Here is a 22,974-nt window from a genome sequence, read left to right on the forward strand (position 1 = left end):
TTAACGCCACAAATTCCCTGAATCGCTAGGTTACAGACTTACACCGATCAGCCATAACATTAAAACCACCTGTATAATATTGTGTCGGTCCTCCTTGTGCCACCAAAACAGCTCTGACCCGTCGAGACATGGACTCCACAAGACCTCTGAAGGTGTGCTGTGGGATCTGGCACCAAGACGTTAGTAGCAGATCCTTTAAGTGCTGTAAGTTGCGAGGTGGGGCCTCCATGGATCGGAATTGTTTGTCCAGAACATCCCAGAGATAATCGATCGGATCGAGATCTGGGGATTTGGAGGCCGATTCGAACTCTTTGTCATGTTCCTCAAATCGTTCCTGAACAATTTCTGCAGGATGCATTATCCTGCTGAAAGAGGACACTGCTATGAGGGAATACTGTTGATATGAAGGTGTGTATTTGGTCCGCAACAATGTTTAGGTAAGTGGCACGTGTCAATGTAACATCCACATGAATGCCAGGACCTGAGGTTTCCCAGCAGAACATTTTTCCCAAAGTGCATCCTGGTGCCATCTTTTCCCCAGGTTAGCGACGCACACGCACCCGACCGTCCACATCATGTAAAAGAAAACATGATTCATCAGACCAGGCCACCTTCTTCAATTGCTCCATGGTCCAGTTCTGATGCTCACGTACACATTGTAGGAGCGTTCACCGGTGTACAGGGGTCAGCATGCGCACTCTGACCGGGGTGCTGCTACACAACTCCATACGCAGCAAGCTGTGATCCAGTGTGTCCTGATACCTTTCTATAAGAGCCAGCATGAACTTTTTCAGCAATTTGTGCTACAGTAGCTCTTCTGTGGGATCGGACCAGAAGGGCTAGCCGTCGCTCCCAACGCACATCAAGTTCACCGGTTGTCCTTCCTCTGACCATTTTTAGTAGGTACTAACCACTGCATACCTAGAAAACCCCACAAGACCTGCTGTTTTGGCGATGCTCTGACCCAGACGTCCAGCCATCACAATTTGCCCCTTGTCAAAGTCACTAAGATCCTTACACTCGCCCATTTTTCCTGCTGCAAACACATCAACTTCGAGCACTGACTGTTCACTCACTGCCTTGACAGATGCCACTGTAACGAGATAATCAATGTTATTCACATCACCTGTCACTCCTGTTAGTTTCACAATTAGTTGAGGGCGCACGGTGGTTTAGTGGTTAGCACATTCGCCTCACACGTCCAGGGTCGGGGGTTCGATTCCCGCCGTGGCCCTGTGTGTGCGGAGTTTGCATGTTCTCCCCGTGCTGCGGGGGTTTCCTCCAGGTACTCCGGTTTCCTCCCCCAGTCCAAAGACATGCATGGTCTGACTGGCTAAAGTGTCCGCAGTGTATGAATGGGTGTGTGAGTGTGTGTGATTGTGCCCTGCAATGGATTGGCACCCTGTCCAGGGTGTACCCCGCCTTGTGCCCGATGCTCCCTTGGAGAGACTCCAGGTTCCCCGTGACCCTGAAGAAAAGGACAAGCGGTATAGAAGATGGATGGATTAGTTGTTACTGAATACTTCTACTACTACTACTACTAATAATGATTAGATGAATAACTGAATAGCAAAATACTAAGCTACAACTTTAAGTGGTTATCAAGACTTTAAAGGTTTAGGTTGACTCCAAAGGGTTTTTTTTTTTTTTTGTCGCTAGACACTATTTTCCCCCTCCTGAGCCTAAAGTCAGAAGTTAACTCACACCAATGCACCATTATAGCAAACCCCACAGGACTCCTGGTCCCCTGGTCCTAACCATCCAATATAATTATAGGGTCTAAGATCAATAAAACAAAACCTAGAGCGATCTGAACATCTATTTTCTGACGTATGTAATTAGAGAGCATTAACTACATACTCCCGTCCGCATACATAGACCGAGTGATATCATTATTTCGTTCAAAATGCCTAACTGTGTGCTTCGGGTTGTTTCTATGTGAGTCAGGTCTTGAAGGTCTTGGAAATAAACTGATGCTGGTGCTTTAGAGCAGTGAAAAAACAATGTTATTAATATTGGTGAATATATAAGGAATAAAATACTTGGGAGTATGCCGCTTTAGGAAAATAATGAGCTTTTGGGTTGATGTGATGAGGCTCAATGTATTGTTACAACCCTAAAGTCGATTATTTTCTAATAACAGCGTGTCTCGTGGTGTTTTATACAGCAGTTTACCAACACGAACCATAAAGAACGATACGTCATACTTTTATCCATTTATAGTTACATTTAAAGTCGTGGAACGTACATGAAACGTTAGTTCCTGTTATCACTTGCGTTACAGCAGCTATAAACAGCTCGCTGTCGTTCCCTCACCGGCGTCTTTTTTTTTCCTCTCTCAGCTTGTCAGGCTGGAAAGAAACTGCGAAAGACTTTTTCTGTTACGGAAAACGTCACGTTATAACTTTACCTCTGATTGGTACGAAGCACTGACACTGGAGACTCCTTCCAGAAATGCTTTAAAAAAAGTCTCCTCCACCATATAAACCTGGGCAAGTCGTTACTATAAAGAAATGATCATTTATCATCCTGTAGAGCTGTTGTTATGGAAAAACAGCTTCTGACCAATCAGAATAGAGAATTCCACAACACTACGGTATCGATATTCTTCTTATGTTTGCATTTCCACAGCAACAACACCACTACAATCGTTTAAAATGATTTATCGTATATCAAATTGGAAATTATTGCTTTATTAACCCCGTAAACATACAAGACGAGTCCTGTCTTGATTGCTCACTTTTGTATGTACACTCGGACAAAATGAACCCGGTTCCGTTTCTTCACAGAGGAAGAGTTTATTGGCTGATTTCATGGCCAACCAACGTGAGCCAGGCCTTTAAATTCCCCCTTGTGTTCCCAATCCTTTGTAACACTGCTGACCTTTCACTTCCTGACATCAGCAGTTGTATTTAGTGAGTGTGTGTGTGTGTGTGTGTAAGTGAGTGAAAGTGATAGTTTAGGATCATGTGCCTGTGTCACGTGTACAGAAACCTACTGAAAGGCCTTTGTGGCTTCTGGTCGGATCTTCACCGGTTTTCTATCAGGTTTAAACTCTAAACTCAAACCAGGGAAGCAGAAACTTGTGCCTCTATGCAAGCAAATATCATTCAGGAAGTGGAGCGCGAATGTTTATAAACACACACACACACACACACACACACACACACAGCACCTTTTTTTCTTTCATGGTTTTATTTGAAAACATTTTCACAGACAATATCCCAAACCAGCCAGGCAGGCGGATCTCCAGAAGCATGTCAGGTTCAGTTTCAGAACGAACGTCACTCTCAGCACCCTGTGGTTATTGCTATGGTTATGTGCCATTACATTAAGGGTCATATTTAACTCAGCAAATTTAAAATAAAAAAAAAATTGAAAATAAAAAAATCAAAAGAGTCCCAATCCGAGTCCCAATCCGCCCAATAAAGAGGATTAAAAAAAAAAAAACAATTTGGAAACAATTGTTTTTTTCCCTTTTAGTCGCAATCTTTCTCATTCAGCGACGTTATTGTTATTATTATTACTATAATCGTACATTATACAAGTGATTATAATTGAAAAACCCAGAAGACTCAGAATACACACTTAACTGGTGAGCCCGAATGACCAGACGACTCATTCAGCACGGCACAAACATTAAGCACGTGTTGTTACGTTACTGGATGGGACGTAGGGACGCAGGTTTCCGACTGACTATAAAGTTATGAACTGATATGGCTGCTGCTGGTGGTGAAACATTTAAGAAAAGAAAAAAAAGAAAAAAGAAAAAAAGAAAAAAGAAGAGTTTTCTTGTTTTTCATCGACAGATCTGTCCGATCCGGTGATAACAGAGTAGAACGGGGACTTCTGGGGGGAGTGTGAGCTTGCTAAGTAAATCTACGATGACAAGTCTAAAAAAAGTTAGCATCTTACAAAATACTCAATAAAGAATAAAAAAATGTCTTTTCCGTTCCCCAGAAAACCAACTAGAGTCACTCCTTAGCGTCTGCCTCGGCCTCAGTGGATTCCTGAACAGAGAGCAAGAGAAGAAAAAAAAAAGATTATTGAATCTTCCAGCTGTGAAAATGTAAGAGACTGTTAGTTAATCCTGTTAAATCCAAACCACACGGGTTAGTACGTCATTACTAGACGATTTCTTACAAACACACATAAGAAAGGAGACACACCGATACACATATAACTTTGAATGAACACTGCAAAGCCAAAAAAAGCAAACATTCTGACCAATCCCATCAAAGCCCAGAGTAATTCTGACCAATCCCACCAACTCCCAGAAGAATTCTGACCAATCCCACCAACTCCCAGAAGAATTCTGAGCAATCCCACCAACTCCCAAAGTAATTCTGACCGAGCCCATCCACTCCCAAAGTAATTTTGACCAATCCCACTAACTCCCAGAGTAATTCTGACCAATCCCATCAACTCCCAGAAGAATTCTGACCAATCCCACTAACTCCCAGAGTAATAATGACCAATCCCACCAACTCCCAGAAGAATTCTGACCAATCCCACCAACTCCCAGAGTAATAATGACCAATCCCACTAACTCCCAGAGTAATACTGAGAAATCCCACCAACTCCCAGAGTAATTCTGACCAATCCCACCAACTCCCAGAGTAATTCTGACCAATCCCACCAACTCCCAGTGTAATACTGACCAATCCCACCAACTCCTAGTGTAACACTGACCAATCCCACCAACTCCCAAAGTAATACTGACCAATCCCACCAACTCCCAGAGTAATACTGACCAATCCCACCAACTCCCAGTGTAATACTGACCAATCCCACCAACTCCTAGTGTAACACTGACCAATCCCACCAACTCCCAGTGTAATACTGACCAATCCCACCAACTCCTAGTGTAACACTGACCAATCCCACCAACTCCCAGAGTAATACTGACCAATCCCACCAACTCCCAAAGTAATACTGACCAATCCCACCAACTCCCAGAAGAATTCTGACCAAGCAATATATTTACTGAAGATGGATGAATGAATGTGCTAAACGTGCCTCACGGCAGCATCCAACATGCTCCCAGGTTAATCAACACTGCCTGTCTTTGTTTTGCGAGCTTCAAAACTTCGAAAGATTTTCTACATGATGGTAAAAACCACCCATTCCTGTGACTTTTTTGTTGTGGGCCAAGAGATCGCAGTCCTCATGTACACCTCTGCTGTGAAGAACAGATTACATGCAGCAAAAGCAAACATTATTGTTTGTCAACAAAAAATGGCTTTGCTAAACTTCCATTTCTGAAAACTTGAAACGTTATCAGATTGGGAAGGGTTTAAGACGGAATGTTGTTGGTGTAGTGCTCATCTTCACTGCAGTTCACTGATGTTCCAAAGAGAAATTCAGAGAAAAGGCTGACCAGTCAAAGGAAGGTTGTCTGGTGAGTTTTTGTTTCTAATATAAACACAATGTGGATAACAATACATATATAGCAATAATTCCGAGTTGCTTCATTTTGCTGAGCCCGTCATGTTACACCTGACAGTAGGTCACATCCACTCTTCTGCCAACAACATGAAAAGCGATTGCTGTGTGGAAATTTTAACAAACGGCCTCGTAAAAAGCATTATTTACGCTCTTAACGCGTCTCAGCTAATTGACTACGTTTGGCGTACTCAGACTATTGTATACATTTCATTTTGCACGGCGCTATCACACGTCCAGTGATGCGCTGATCTCATTTTAATTGCTGACATGACACCATTATCAATCTCCGTATTGGCCAACATCCAGTACTAAATTAATATTAGGCACGTGCAAAAATCCACAATCTCAGCGTCGGGTAGTTAGAGGTTTATCTGAACGAATGATCAACATCCCGTATAATTAAGCTGGCTTCGAGCCATGTTCACCTCGCAGCAGAGTGACGTATGAATACAACGCAGAGCACTATAAACGTTAACGCTGACGGACCTATTCGTCTATTATATAAAATACTACAACCTTCCATTACACCAAAATAACAGACCATGTGATGGATCAGCAACATTCAGTGTAATATTTCTAACTGCACATTACGTCGTGCAGAAATCGCTTTGAAAAGTTTCTACAGGGACGGTACTTAAAGTAATAAATATTATACGGCGGCATCATTTTCACCCTCATAAACAGCCTAGCTAACAAACGGACATTAATTCTGGATCTTACCACCACCGGTTTATTTACAATTTAGCCTCCTCATGAAATGGCTTCCTAACCGTTATTTGACTCAGTATGCGCAGTATATATTTCCTTCTGAAATTCGGACTGACATGGCATTAATCTGCTTGACTGACTTACACATCAGCCAACAGCGTTCGAGATACGCCGGATCTAAACAAACCTGACAGCTAGCTTAGCCAGCTAGCTGAATATCGAGAAGAGCAAAGAGATCGACGAGTCCTTGTTACCTACTCTTACGGATAGAGAAGCCCTGACGGTGTTTTAAAAGGGAATGGCGTTCTTGTCGAGTCTGACGAAGCGACATTTTCCAACTCAAGTTGGTAAAACACTTCCGAGAAGTACCTGTCATACGGTCGCAGGCGTGTACAAGTTGCTCCGTCTTCAAAAATGAATATTTATTCTTGGTTGGAGATGTGAACTGTTAAAGACGCGGAAACAAATCACGTTTACTGCTAACAAGCTACTGCTGTAGAGCAAGACCCGACTCTGGGGGTTGGACATACGTTCTAGAGAGCATTTAATTGGACTAGGGGGTAAGCGATACGACAAAAAATGAATCCAAATATATAGGTTCGCTCTCAAACGGTCAGCAATACAGGAGTTTCATTTACACGGAAAACTAAAATGTCTAAAATATGTTTTAATTAGGGCTGGGCGATATATATCGAGACGAGGTCGATATCGTGATAAATGATTACACGATACACTTTTCTGAGATATCATTGGTATGGTGATGTATATATATATATTTTTTTTTTTACGGTTTTAGTAATTACAAATTAAATGGTACTAAATGAACTACTTTACGTAGTTTTTGTAGGCGTTAAAGAAAAGTTTCGTCAAACTCAGTTTAACGGTTTCATGTTTGTTTTACTGCTGTTTTGCAGACAGTTTGTTAGCTAAATTATAATATCGCGATACGCATCGTGTATCGTAGAAATGTTCTCAAGTATCGTGATATGATATTTTTGTCATATCGCCCAGCCCTAGTTGTAAAATATATGTATATTACATTACACCTAGGGATGGGCGATATGACAAAAATCAATCAATCAATCATTCAATCAATCAATCAATCAATCTCTCTCTCTCTCTATATATATATATAATTCTATTAATGAAAAATCCAGCAGTATTTAAGTCTCAAAAGGAGCAAACATTTAATTAGTTAAATTTTGAAGTTAGAAATTTAACATAAAAAAAATAAAAATGAACATTTAGAAATTTAAATGTAAACAAAAATGAACATTCAGAAGTTTTAAAGAAATTTTAAATACAATAATAATAATAAGAAGAATTTTTTACAGCGATTCGACTGCTACCAATTGGCTTGTATTGAAATTGATATTTTAAAAAAATTATGAAAAGATCCCAGAAAAGCGTATAGTGACATCATTTGTCATGAAATTCACGTCACCTGTATGTTGTCATATTTTCCTAAATTGGATGATCAAAGTTTTGACCAGATGCGGACGTTTTATAAACGTCTTACAAAGCGGCAGACTTTAAAACGGGAATATCCTCTAAACTATTCTCTCCCCCTAGACATACTGTACCACTGTAGTGGTGTCCAGAACACTAAGGGACAGGTACATAAAAAACCTCCCGGGACGCTTTAAGGACGCGAATGTGCCCTAATCTTAAAAGAAAAGAAAGAAAGAAAGAAAGAAAGAAAGAAAGAAAGAAAAGTATCGGCCGTCGGTTTGATCTCGAACTAACGGATTCAGCGTAAGGGATTTCTGCCTTGCACGCTTTGAGAAGCTCCGGATGCAGCTAACACACAGCGCAGATTTACAGCTGAACACAGTGACACATCCAAACACACACCGCAGCGTCACTCTTCACTCTCCTACCCTTTACTCTCACTGTCTCCTTCTTTCCTGTGACGGACAGCAAGGTGGGGGAGGGACTTCTCGGAGCTGACACGGTGACAGACGAACGAGAGATGCAGATCTACGTATGTGTGTGTGTGTGTGTGTGTGTGTGTGAGAGAGAGAGAGAGAAAGAGGGTTGGGGAATGAACGTTAGATATATATGAATATGATGAATGTTCATGCTGCTGCTCGGACAGAAAGGCAGAAAGACTAGAACTATTTCCTGTTGATGTTACGCTTAACGTCGCTTTGCCGTTAGACGGCAGAATAAAGAGACGTTGCTTAACGCTGTTACAGAAAGCCACATGACTGTTGTGCAAGGGGCGTTTTCATGACTGCGCTGCCAGTAATATAATAAAACGTTGAATCGAAGAAAACGTTCAACAATAAACTAACGCAACAATACGGCAGTTAAATGTGGTTAAGCAGCCAGTCCGTACAGACTTTTATGTGATTGTTGTGGCCAAAAACGTTTGATTTTGCTGCGTCTTATTTCCAAAATTTGCAGTGTTTTTGTGGGGTTTTTTGCAGAGAATTCCCTGAATTTGGAGAAATTGTAATTAGGCTAAATGGTCTTGCACGGTCTTTCACAGTGATGTTTGTTGGTAAACGAGGCGGTTTAGCTGTACTCACGTTCGACGCACGGGAATGTAAGCGGGCTTCGGCTGAACGCGTGTTGTGACGGCGTCACGCGACGCGTCTCGGCCCGAATCTGCGGTAATTTAACAAGTTCCTCCGTATAGCGGCGAGTTTGCTTGAGTTCGCGGTTACTTCTGCGATCACGACATCCTGGAGAGATCCATGCTGACGTCGTGAGGACTTCTAACGTTATTCTTATGAACAATTTTACCGTCAGCCTATAGTCTGGCTAACAGGGTCGACCTTGTCACTCGGGAACACGATATAGAAGAGGATTGAATTTTCTTCTTCCCGTGATCGTCGGGAAATCCCTGTCGATCGCGTGACTTGTGGAACACTCCAAATATTTCCCAGGGGCGAATGTGTTCAGGTCACGGAGCTGGGTGCGGTTGTTGTCGGACGCGTGCGTATAAAACGTACATTTTTCATCACCTGTAATGGACGACTCGTGGAAAAGTTCCGGTGTTGAATGGATTCGCACGTCCATGCCAAAAAAAAGAAGATTTTTTAAAAACTACTTTTATGATGATATTCACGATAAACTGCACTTTACAGTATTGAGAAATTGTAAAGTTTTCCAATTGTAGGTAAGATTTTATTAAGCGACTCAACCGAAACATGCAAATACAGCAGGTATCATTATTTTAAACACACTTCCGGTGTTTAAAATAATCTTTTGTCTTTATTTAGACTTATTAATAAATGCAATATCAGTGCGACACAAATGGCACCCCAATCACGCCAGTTAAACAAATCATATTACCCATAATGCTTTGTAAAAATGCCTAAATCCAAAGCTTTTCATTTGCATCAACAAAGACTGATCAGGTTAAGTAATAACAACGATTTAATAAAAATGATTTAAGTCTCTCTCTCACCCCCTCTGCCTTGGTCTCTCCATTCTCAGTGGGCACCGCCTCTTTCTCCTCCTTCTTCCCTTTGGCTCCGCCCTTCTTTCCTTTCGCCGCTTTGTCGTCAGATGCCTTCTGCAAACAGCAATCAGGACTCAGTGTCTCAACTCGACACTAAACAACACTGCAAAATCACACCGAGCTTTCAGGAGGTACGAACAGGGCGGAAGCTGAGCGTAAATTAAACAAAGGTGGAAAGTTACAAGTAAATCCGTTACTTTATTATATTTCCTGTACGCCCTTTTCGCCTGGAATTTCCAGAAATGTATTCTTGGCATTTTCTCGACCGATTTCTTGAGGAATTTCCCTGAGGTGCTGTTTAAACAGTGTTAAAGTTAAGAGTTCACACCGACGCTGGACGCTTATCGGCTGCTTTTCGGAAATATTTCACTCCGAGTCGTCCGTTTAAAAAAAATCACACACCTTCAGATCAAAAGCTTTTTACGTTTTTAAGAAGCGTCTCCAAACTTTTGACCGGTGGTGTATAATATTAATACTACATAATTATCTTATTGCATTCCTGTGCATTTTGTCTGTCTTTTCTTTGCACTTGATTCTGATTGGTCAGAGGCTTTTGAGTCATTTTCACAAACAGCAGCTCTGACAGTAGACTTGGGATGTTTTCTGTAAGGAGATGTTTATTCCACATGTATGGAAGGAGTCCCCAGTGTCAGCACTTAGTTACGTAAGTAAGAACAAGAACTAGTTTCATGGACGTTCCACGTTCGACATTAAATCTAACTATGAACGGGGAATAAAAGTATGACGTGTCTGTTAGAGATAAATAAATAAAAAATTGTCATTCTCAGCAAACCGCTATGGTACGAGAGGAGAAAAAATCTGGGCCACATCATCCAATCGTTGATTGTTTTGTTTTTTTTTATATCTGCACACCCACAAGTGTTTTACTCCTTACATGTTTAAAGCAATTAACTCGAACACAATTAGCCTCGTTCAATGACGTAACTTTGATATGAGCAAAAGAAATAAATAAAAGAAATACATGCATACAAATCTAAAAGAACACCATTCTCGTGTCTCGGCTTAACCTCTGGAATTTGTTTCCATGTAAATTGAGTCATTTGAATAGTTACCTATTTGCAAGTTAAAAATCTATTTCTATTTTAAACCACTGGCCCACATGAAAACGTTGAAATATTTCAATATTTAAGAATATTTCAATCATATACATAGAACTTTGACCTGCGATATCCACATTTAACTGAGTAAGAACCGACCATGATAACAAACCATTTAAACCTTCTCCCAGTATACCGCACATACGCTAAAGAAAAAAAAGAAGAAAAAAAAAGATAACCAGTTACGTGCATCGGTGTTCGTTCAATCTTCCGAATTGAAAGTTAATTAGCGTTTGTTTGTTTGAACTGCATTTATTTGTGACTTTCAGTTTTGGACTTTGAAGTCGAAGTCTGCGAGGTTACAAAAACGAGACGGACTTTTTTTATCCCAAACTCCAATCCGGAAACATTTGCACGTGTGAAATGTGAGACGTGGTGCGTAATTTTCCTACCACTGCACGGTCTTATTCCGCCTGTACCGCAGCGATTTAAACGGTTACGATGTTTAACTCATTGATGAACAAGCGTCTTGAAACGTGCAGCGTTATTCGACGAAAGTGCCACTGGTACAGGAAGTCACGGTGGAACATATGGAGTGACTCCGCCCCCCCTTTTTTCCGCTTACCTCACGACCCGGGTTAAGCCGTACTTGACGGTTAATACCATGGATTTTTATATATGTTGGGGGCGGGACACTTCAGATTCTACAGAGTATCTGAATGGACAGAAAATCTGATGAGAAGCTGAAGTGCAGAATGATGTCATCAAAATCGGTGGTAGAGAGAGACTGGGAAAGTTTTACGTGTGTATCTTCTAAATGCGAGTTCCGTCATCATTTTGGAGCGCACTAGCTTAGAGATAACCTTAAGGCTAACGTATTCATGCTTTAAAAGTATTTTTTTTTAAAAAAACACTTCGATTTTTACTTCATGGGGACTTCAACAGTGTATAGTTAAGATTCAATGCCGTGGAACGTCCGAGAGACAAGTTAGTTCCCGTTATCACTTATGTTACAGCTGTGATGAACATTCATTCTCTCTCTCTCTCTAAAACACAGCTTGTCATTTTACTGAGAAACCGGAAAGAGTAAACCTCTCTGTCCTGAAGACTTTCCTGTCGCAAGGCACGATGACTGTTATAAAGCGCCGACACCGGAAACTTCGTCCATAAACCTTAAATAAACGTCTATCAAAAAAATTATATAAATAAATAAATAAATAAATAAATAAACACCACCACGTCAATGACGTTATGTTTTTCTTGGTTAAAACAACGCTTTATTATTATTATTATTACTCTTTTATATGGAGCATTATTTGAAGTGTCCACTGTGTATGAGCTGTTACTATAGAAACAGTAGCGTATTAGAATGAGCGCGCGAATATTCATCTATTCATCTATATCTATATAAAGCAAACCTTCTGACCAATCAGATTAGAGAACTGAACCCCGCTGTGGTATAAGCTACAGTTAACCTTAAGGGCGATTAGCATTACATAATTATCCGTCCGGCAGCTTTAGCGACAGCTTTTAATACGTCCTCTTCGTGGCTTCACGAAGTTTTCACCATGACCTAGTGGGTTTATTTTCCTTCCTGTTAGCCAAGCTCTCGCAGTTATATCTCAGCAGTGTCCCAGGACAGCCCGAGAGCCGCTGTTATTCCCCTGAATAAGACTCTTAACACTGAAGCTTTGTGTTTAAGATGAGATCACAGCAGAGCTACTCAACTCCACGGAACTGGAGCTGGAGCGTGGGGGAGGGGTTGTTTGATCGCCGTGACAACAACTCGAGTAACGGGAGCTTGACTGCCGTTAAATTTAAAAGACGTAGCCCGTTTTCGGGTTTGAACAGCGACGGAATCGATCCACGCACGGATTTGGTCATCTTCGACGGTGAGGACTTTCTTTTCACGGAGCCAGATGTAAAGCTTGTAAAAAATTTCTGTATGGCTGTAATTATGGCGATGGCGTAATTTCCACATCGGATTACGTAATCGTTTGGCTCTCAAACCGGTAAGAAAACACAGACTGGATCGTGTTGCTGGAAAAGAAGAAGAAGAAGAAGAAGAAGAAGAAGAAGAAAAAAAATAAAAGCGAACGTGTACAATGCCAACCCCGAAGCAAAGTAACGAGCGTTGGCGGGAAGGACGCGGTGTAAAAAGTAAAAACGCAGCAAATGTTTCTGTCACAGCGTGGCGTTCGATATTAAATACATTTAAACGCTGTCAAATGTATACTCGTCTAATTTTGGGTAAGTCGAACGTACGCGGAGAGATTTTGGTTCGTGCTAACGAATTTAAAAACATTCTCCAAAAACTAGCGGAAGAGCTAGAGCGCCGGATCGGCTCATCCATCAAGCGGGAATATCGACAGATTACTAATCAGTCCGTTCAGGATCTCGCAGAGTCAATCAAAGAGGGCTTTGACTGAATGCGTGTTGTGAAGACGTCACATGACAGCGGAAAATGAAGACTTGAAGAATTCCAAGCTCCTCCGATTACTGTGGAGTTTCCTTGATTTTGCGTTCGTCGCAAAATCAAGGTGGGACTGACTAATGTGAGGTGGTGGAAGGGGGCGGGGCTTCATAAGAGGTGTTTACCGCTGGGCAATTCCCTCCCACCAGCCAGCGCTTCCCTATCGTACTTCAGCTACCACCTGGGAAAGATGAACGCCGACACGTTCTTCCTCCGAGACACGTGAAGCCACCAACCCCGAGTTCACGGACGCCCGATTTTGATTGGCTCCCGGTTACAGATTGCCATGTCATCGTTCGAACATGTTGTCTGCTGTTTTTATTGAAGGCGGGGGACGCAATCCCGCGTGAAGGTCGGTAGCTCTGAGATGGCTGTGGGTTTTATCGTTTACCTAAATAAATTCTAGTATTTATTTAGTTTTAGATATATTGCTGCAGTTACTGTAAAATATCGGACTAAAATCCAACGTAAGAGTGAAACAAACACGCGAAACACGCGCCAGTTTTTGAAAGAGGATCTTACCTGTGATGGTGTGTGGGTTCACATGTGCACGTGTGTGTGTGTGTGTGTGTGTGCTGGTACCTTTGCTGCAGCTTTTTTGGGTTTGGGCTCGGTTTTAGGAGGAGCCGGTTTCTGTTAATGAAAGAGATGAAGAGCATTAAGCAAACAGACGACCAATTCAAGTATTTATAAAAACCATTCAAATATATTCAAGTGTATACTCAATACATGTAATATAATATACTACGTAAATAAGATAAACGTCTTTGGTAAAGCGGAAACGTGTAGATGTAAGGCGCTTTTGTAATTCTTTTTAAAAAATAAATAAATAAATAAAAAGTGACTTCTGAGTGACTTTTAAAGCGATTTTTTTTTTTCCCGGGCACGTTTTCCGTGAGAAAGGCAGTGTATATAATACACCCACAGATGCGCTTAGCGGGACTCTCTCCACGCTGTGCGCCGTGAGTGATGTAGGAATTCACTACACCAGGCATCCTAGAAGACGAAATCGGCAACCTGGGGGTCAGATCTGCCCTTGAACACGTCCAGGATACTGGATACATCCAAGTGCCACTGAGTACACGACAGCTCTGCGTAAACGTAATAAACGTAATAAACTAGCACTTTCAAAACCGTGACATTAAATACTAACTAGTCACGGCCAAAGCGGCGTACACTTTTTTCCGTACGGTTTTCCCAGATCATACATTACGCACGATTCTAAACGTACGTGACGACCTAGCCATATCCAAGCCCTTTCCTTTCACCGACTGAGTTTAGATTCACTCCAATATGAAGTCTAAACGTTTAACCTGTGAATAAAACACGTGAGAAGCTTAGGAGAAACACAGCTCGTGCATCTTTCTCACACGTGACCGAAACGGACGAATAAATAGGAGAAGAAAAAAAAAGTCTACACTTTTAGTTTGCTTAGCAATGATCCGACCATAGTCTGTCTGAATACTCGATTCTGATTGGCTAGAAGGTGTGCGTTCAAACCGTATAGTGCACAGGTCCTTCCGGTCTGTTCTAAATTAACGCGCTGCCTATAAACACTTGTAACCATAGTAACGTACAGTTACAGCTGCATACAGTAGTTATGAACTCACAGCTTCATTTATTCTAATTCATTCAAATAAATATAAATCTTATGGCACTACTTTATCTCTGTGTATGATTTAGAGCGGGCTGAATTCTAGATCTAACGACCCGTATATAAAATAACAAACAAAAATCAACCCTTATTTTTATCTTTTCAGTCAAATTGTGCTCTGTGAACTTCAGTGACAGCTTTAACTCGTCAACGCTAAGCGGGATAATCCACGGCCAGGTGTGCGCCATCTTAATGCACTCCGCTTTGCTTCTTTTCTTCCACGTGTAACGCACACCTAGCCGTGGATTATCTCTTACATATTTTATCACCATATCAATATTCGATCGTCAGATTTTCCGCTCCTACCTGGGAGAAGCAGATTTCGTGTCTAGGATATTCATTTTTCTTTATTCGTAATGAAAGTGAAAAAAAAAACAAAAAAAAACCACTGCTTTTCCTAGTGATGTTTTTTTTTTTTTTTTTGGTGCGTATGTGTTTATGTAAACATAACGTGCTTCATGCAGGTGTGACGCACCTCAGTGCTTGTTCTTACGTGTGATTCGAGGACATAACAGTGCATCTCCCAGCCGAAACGCTCGCCGACGTCTTCCTGACTTTTTATCGAGGGAACACACGTGATGTGCTACATAATCATATACACATTTCTTCATCTTGAGTCTGTACCTATCTATCTGACTAGCGTACCGGACGTTACGTCACTCAGCTCACCGGAGTTTGAAGATGGAAACATACTTCACATTCGCCATACGTGCCGTACGTGCGCGTACGCAACTGCTACACGAGCGGCATTGTTCTCGTACTCGCTGGCGTGCGTATTTTTTGCACTTTTAAAGGGTTAAATACGGCGTCCATTAGAGCCAAAACACCCCGGTCCGCCTGGAACTGTAACGTTTATGGAACTGTGACGTTTATGCACAGACGTATTAAACACATTCACCAGCTCTGTTTCAGCTCTGTTTCTTTAAAGCTCTCTGCTGTTGTCGTGATGGTTGCCATGATCTCGGTCTCAAACTGAAAATCCCTCGTCGTGCCTTTAAAAACATTTACTAAGCTAGAAAATCTAGACGGACGGTACTCAAACCTAGTCATTCAGACGCTGATTGTAATAGGAAAACCGGTTAGTGTTAGTATTCGTGTACGGTCTAGAATAGTACACAAGTATACGATTTGAGACGCAACGCTTGCATTGCACTGCGCGGGTGGTCGTGTTATTTTGTGACCATATGACCACAGGGTACGCACGGCGTCCATCTTGTGTACGCGTATTTAACGGCATGTATAAAGCTCACCTGGTGGGTTAAATAACGGATTTTATTTTTTTGTCCACCTTTGAATGTACATCATATTTCGTGCGACAGCGCATGAATAATCCAGCAGAAACCTACCGAAGACAGGCGCTCTGACCTCCGAGTGGGCTGAGAGAGAGACAGAGAGAGAAAGAGAAAACAACAGAGAAATCTGCATTATTAAATTGTATAATCATTACTTGAGAGCATTCTTGAAGTTATTAATAATGACGCACATGTTTAAAGCATAAAATCTGCCCCCAATAGAGTCGACAAGAATATGAACATGAACACCTCCTAATGAATATTCGCTCTCCAAATGTACGAGGGTGAGTCATTTATTTTTTTGATTTCACATTGTTTACTGCAAATACGTGTCACAAAAGTGCATCGGGTTCTAATAGCTATCGAGAACGACGGACCTGAAGGACGCTACCATGTTTAATTGACTGTTTCTCTGAGTCATGTCTCACTTTTAAGGTTTTCAAGAACTCTGAGCGACAAGAAAGTGAAAGCTAAACTCCATTTTAAAATCTGCAATATGGAAATCAACAGAACTACACTTTGCTCATGCATGTGCGTGCGTGTGTGTGTGTGTGTGTGTGTGTGTGTGGAACTCACCTCCTGCTTTGTGACTTTAGTGGAGTCTTTCCCCTCCGCTCCCTCAGGTGACTGCAGAAAGAAACACACACACACACACACACACACACACACAATATGCATCATTTATTAGAATTTTAACCAGCACTTTGTCAGCATGTGCTCAGTATTGATTTTCCGTGTGCCAATTGTGCTTACTTTCTGTTACGCGGTACGTAATGCCAATCAAAACACACACACACACACATCTACTATTCACACTGTAACAACGCCAAGAAAGTAAAATATAATTTTGATTATCTTTAATAAACCTATTTCAATGAAATCTAAATTATTACAGGAAATGCACAATACCTAATGTACAGGAAGTACACAATACCTAATGCAGTAACGGTGGTGTTTTTGTTTTTATTTATTTTCCAGATGTGTTGTTTTAAATCTGCAGTTTAGATGTAAAAATGTAACCCTGCTGAAAAAAAAAACAAAAAAACAAACAAGAGAAACCCTCATAGAATTCATAATGGTTTTAATGGTTATAATGGGAATTGTATTGGTTTTAATGGAAGCTGTAATGGTCCCTGTGGGTCTCTACTGGTAATTTGTTGCCTTCTATTGGTGGCCTATTATGTCTAGTGGACACCATTTAGGACCAACAGAACACCTTTGACATTTGGTTTTAATGGTTAACTGGTTTAATGGTTTGTAATGGTATTCGTAGTGGAAAACATTAGAAGGTTTTCTATTGTTGTTTTCAGCAGGGAAACTTTTTCCTAAACCTGTAATAATCAGTAATGTAATATAAAGAACACAATACTGCTGCTGTGTATTTGGAGCTCACTAGGTTTCTGTTGATTTTTTTGGTGCTGAAATGAGCTCCGCCCATATGTGGAACAGAGCTGATTGGCTCCACCCGCTTTTTTTTCTTCAACACAACTCTGCAAGCCTATTGCTGCATTCGATTTAACTCAAAAGTGGGAATTCGGAACAAGTCGTTTCTGACCTCTGTGCATTCGAGCTACAGAGTGTTATTGCGACGCATCAGCGTCAGATGTTGCACATTAATAATAAAGTATTGTGCCTTGGGCCACAGTATATAAATATACATTATTATACATTACATTACTGACAACGCACGGCACATTTACCCCTGCGCTTTTATTACTGAACAACCTGTTTATCAACACAACAATGCATATTGGTCAAATAAAGCGGTGTGTCCTTTACATTCTGCGTCCTTTCCCCTTCGGTGAATTGTCTTTGTTTTATGTTTGCTTTTGTCTGCTGCTTTAGCTGAAAACAAATCGGCAAAGCGTGGTTTTCAGCTGTCTCCAGTGCTGCTACAGCTACACTGTACGCCTTGCACTTCCGCATTAAGTCACAATACCGTCACGACCTCATCTCGAAACATTTGTATACATTTACATGAATCGGCGTGATGTGGGATTTTGTTCAATATCATACATGTTGTACGAAGTTGTAAGAAACATACAACCTCGAACACACCACTGACCTTTATATACGACTTCACTAGTTTCACTAATATTACACGGATTTCAACGTGAAACCATACTGGATTTAAATCCAGTTTTTTAAAAACATACTGTTTAAATGAAAAATTTTAATGTAAGAATCGTCTAACTGAACGGAAGCAAGCAATGTAATATTTTTATTACGTTATTATGGGAGGGAAAACATTCACAAAATATGTAATAAACCCAAGAAAACTGAAAATTTCAACCCGACAGCCCTCTCTATAACATACAATCATCAGTCTGTTACATTTATTATTATTATTAGATTATTATTAGTAGTATTAATCTTAATTAGTGAATTTATTGCGCTAGAAATTACCGCGTATTTCCCATGTTAAACATGCGCTAAAGCAGAAGAAGAAGAAGAAAGAAAAACATCTGTATGAGGATAATTAACAGGTGTAATTTTGGAAATTAATGGAATTTCCACATGTTTGGAAAACATGTAGGTTTTAGATGTTTGGCTTTAAATGAAAAGAAAGCTAATTATACAAACACACACTCACCAAACATGATTATACTAATGCTGCTATAGTAATAATAATAATAATAATAATAATAATAATAAACACTGATGTGGACTACAGATACTAAAAAAAAATGCTTTAAAATAATTATTATTGGTAATTATATCATTACTACCATTATTATCAGCACAACAATTTATATGAAAGTTAATTGTTTAATAATAATAATAATTATCATTATTATTATAAGTATTATTATCTATAATCCACAAGTGTTTGTTTGTATTACTACTACTACTGATTATTACTGACAGCATTTTATTATTGAAATGATTAATATTATTGTTATTAGTATCGTTATTATTGCGGTTATTGCTATTATTATTATAAAAAAATGCTTTAAAATAATTATTATTTGTAGTAATATCATTATTACTATTATTATTTTCACCAGTACAATTATTGTATATCAATATTGATTATTTAAGAACAATAATAATAATCATTACTACAATAATAATATTTATTATTATTAACTATAACCCATGAGCGTTTATTTTTATTACTATTACTACTAATTAATATTGACAGTATTTTATTATTGAAATGATTCATATTATTGTTAGTAATATTGTTATTATTGCGGTTATTGATATTATTCTTATTATAAAACAAACATTGGTGTAGACAACAAATAATAAAAAATGCTTTCAAATAATTATTTGTAGTAATATCTTTATTACCATTATTATTATCATCATCACCAGTACAATTATTGTATATCAGTATTCATTATTTAACAACAATCATCATTATAATAATAATTATTATTATTAACTAAAGAGTGTTTGTTTGTATTACTACTAATTATGATTTCTAACAGTATTTAATATTATTGAAATGATATAATATTATTGTTACTAGTATTGTTATTAGTGTTTTTTTTATATTATTATTAAAATAATAACTGTTGTAGACGATAGGTAATAAAACCAACTAACACTTTATACTAATTATTATTTATATTATAAATCAGTACAATAAAGTGAAACAATGTTCAACAATGATTCTTATCATCAGAACTAAAGCGTCCCATTTTCCCACCTGACTCTTCTGCGCATGCGCGAACAGTTCCCTTCCAATACAGAGCGCTGACCCGACACTTAACACTTACGCGCGCGCCTCGTGTCTGTGGTTAAATAACTTATTTTCACGCTCATCTTTACCGTCTTCCACAGAAGTGTTTAGGTGTTCTCGTGTTTAAACACATTTTGTATGATCAATCACCGTTTATCGCAAATTATTCTGGAACGGTTTTTTTTTTTGTTTGTTTTCTTTTGCAACGTGCTAGTGTCGCGCGGGCGCGCTCCCGAGGGCGGATGCGCGCGCGAGTGTGATTGATGTGCCAGTCGCTTACATACGGGTCCGTGCGGCGCTGTGTGTGTGTGCGCGCGCGTGTGTGAGGAGAGGAAGAGGAGGAGGCATGGGAGGAGGAAGAGGGGGGTGTCGGTTCAAACAGGACTATTAAATAAATAAATAAATAATAACAGATTCCTAAATCGATCAGTGATCTGGCGGTTTTCTTAAAAAGTCGCGTTTTAAAGCTGGAGGCGAAAAACAAAATGGACGCAGAGCATCGCATCAGTGACATTCAGCTCAAAGTGGCTCATAAAAAGCCCGAGCCACTGTCATGGAGGAAAACCTGCAACTGACGACGACTGAATAAAAAACAGAAAGCACAAATATGACCTAGGGGATTTGTGTGTGTGTGTGTGAGTGAGAGAGAGAGAGAGAGAGAGAGAGAGAGAGAGAGAGAGAGAGAGTGTGTGTGTGTGTGTGTGTGTGTGTGTATGTGTGAGTGATGAACGTCCAGCTGTAATGAGCCGAAAAGCAGCACTGATTTGTAAAACTTGAGGCTAAATCTTGGATTTTACCTGCTCGACATTTTGGATAGATAATAACCGGAGAAAGCCGAGCGCCTGGAATACTGTCACTGTGCTTCAATAATAATAATAATAATAATAATAATAATAATAATAATAAAACACGAATTTTCTTACCTTCCTCTTGGGCATCTTTCCCACCGCTTTTGTTTGTTTTCACTCGTTAAACAGTCGAGTTTAACAGGTCCGTGTTTTTAGCCTGTGAGTGAGTTTGTAACTACGACGGAATACTGGATCAATATCTAAAACACCTCCTGTAATAACATGTTAATAATATGCTACCTCTCTGCGCCACAATTGGACACCTTGGCGCTCGCTCAGCCACCAACTCGCGCTCCGATTGGCTCGCCGGGCTAATATGCAAATAGCTCCAGCGCGCGGATTGGTTTGCACGTGTTGTGGCGCTCGCTCTGACTGGTTACGCGCTTTTTTTCTGAAGCAAATCACCGCGCGAGGGCAGAGGATGGGTTTAAAGGTGCAGGAAAGACAGAAGGCAGAAGGTGGCGAGCAGCCGAGGTTGCCAGGTTCGCGTTGTTAACGCACTAGTTTTGAAAGAAGTTTTCATGGGAAAAATCATGTCCATGGGTGGTTGTTTTTTTAAAAAGTGCTTTCAAAAACAAATAATACATTAAAAATGAACTCTAATCAATTTTGGGGAATATATTCTATGGTAAACGACAAGAAAAAGGAAAATCAGACAGTGTATTTACACTATACAGAAACATTTCTGTTTTATCATATAAAGCAAAGACTGGGAGATTAATATGCGAACTATTAGGAAATAAAATACGTGTCGTGTTTACACTGTTCAAACTTTTTGTTCTATTTTCTGGTCTTTTTCTTCATTTTTTTGAGACGTGTCTAGTATGGATTTACACCGAAACCTGGCAACCCTGCGAGCAGCCAATCCGCGCGTGACACCACAAGCTCGGGTCTCTGGGAAACGTATTTCTAGTTTGACCAAATCTCTTCGTTGTAAAAATGACACAAATAGGACATGTATGAACACATAATTGGAATTATAATGTTAGAATAATATAACAATAGCTAAAAGAAAACAAAAACAAAAAAACCCCACAATATTTGCGACGTTAACAGTTAGACGTCAACACCGTTCACCAATCACGCGCTGTTCGACATCCAGGTTATGAACCGTTTTATAACGCTGAAAAACTTATTTTATTGACATCGACATTAATGCGAATTAGGATATCAAAAGCTTCGAGTGATGGGACGTTACACCTATCTATAGCCTTGTGCACATGCGTCAAACACGTGATTTAAAAGAACAGCGCACGAGCCAACAAAGCCCATCCCTGTACAATGACCTGACAATGGAGGACATTGAACATCAACATCACACAACATGGATGCTCCTCTAGAAGCTTACTGTGTGCACAATCAGAGCTTTCCTGTGTTTAGTCCTGTTTACACAACTTAAACCAGTCCCAAGTGAAGAACCATCCAGTACAGTGGGACAATCAGTGTCCTGGTCCCGTCTGTGTCGTTCTATACAGAAATTACAATCCACTACACTGTTTTTAACCATTTAATTCAAATCAAATTACATGATATAAAACCATATACACCATACTGCACATATATGATCGACCAAGCATATTAAAATTAATATGCTTAACAAAACGTGTCAAATTATCTAATCACTTTCGCTAAAGAAAGAAAAAAAAACAGTCAAGTTATCTAAGCACTTTTTCAAACATTGACTGGACAAATATATATATATATATATATATATATATATATATATATATATATATATATATATATATATATATATATATATATATATATATACATATATACACACATATACATACATACATACACACACACACACACACTACTGGTCAAAAGTTTAGACACACTCATTCTTTATTTTTCCACATTTTAGAATGATAAAAAAATAAAACAAAAGAATTTAATATTTTACCATCTTCAAAGTAGACGCTCTTTTCGCCTAGAATTTCCAGAAATGTATTCTTGGCATTTTCTCGACCGATTTCTTGAGGAATTTCCCTGAGGTGCTTTTTAAACAGTATTAAAAAGACGCTGGACTCTTTATCGCCTGCTTTCCGGAATATTTAGCTCAGAGTCGTACGTTTACAAAAAATTTTGTAATAAAATGTTCGTTTTCTAGTGAAAGAAATGAATACGTCGGCGCGATTATATTTTTGTCTACGACACCGATTTCACACTTTTAATCACACACCTTCAGATCGAAAGCTTTTTAACGATCGTGAGAAACATTTCAGTCGAGTGTCCACAAACTTTTGACCGGTCGTGTGTGTGTACGTATATTATATATGGGTTCAAATGTCTGAAAATATGGGATTTTTAGAATTCTGAAATAT

General features: G+C 39.7%; 1 protein-coding gene across 1 annotated transcript; it reads right to left on the minus strand.

The window, feature by feature from the left end:
- Positions 1-3,173: 3,173 nt before the first annotated feature.
- Positions 3,174-20,878, minus strand: hmgn3 (high mobility group nucleosomal binding domain 3). Its single transcript, XM_017488044.3, has 6 exons — positions 20,720-20,878; positions 16,682-16,732; positions 16,160-16,189; positions 13,742-13,792; positions 9,575-9,682; positions 3,174-4,010 (listed from the first exon to the last, which is right to left on the minus strand). Exons 1-6 carry the CDS (start codon positions 20,732-20,734, stop codon positions 3,975-3,977), a joined length of 291 nt encoding a protein of 96 aa, XP_017343533.1. The 5' UTR covers positions 20,735-20,878; the 3' UTR covers positions 3,174-3,974.
- Between the last annotated feature and the right edge of the window lie 2,096 nt (positions 20,879-22,974).

This window comes from Ictalurus punctatus, chromosome 15 (genome assembly GCF_001660625.3).
Source record: "Ictalurus punctatus breed USDA103 chromosome 15, Coco_2.0, whole genome shotgun sequence".
Taxonomy (NCBI): domain Eukaryota; kingdom Metazoa; phylum Chordata; class Actinopteri; order Siluriformes; family Ictaluridae; genus Ictalurus; species Ictalurus punctatus.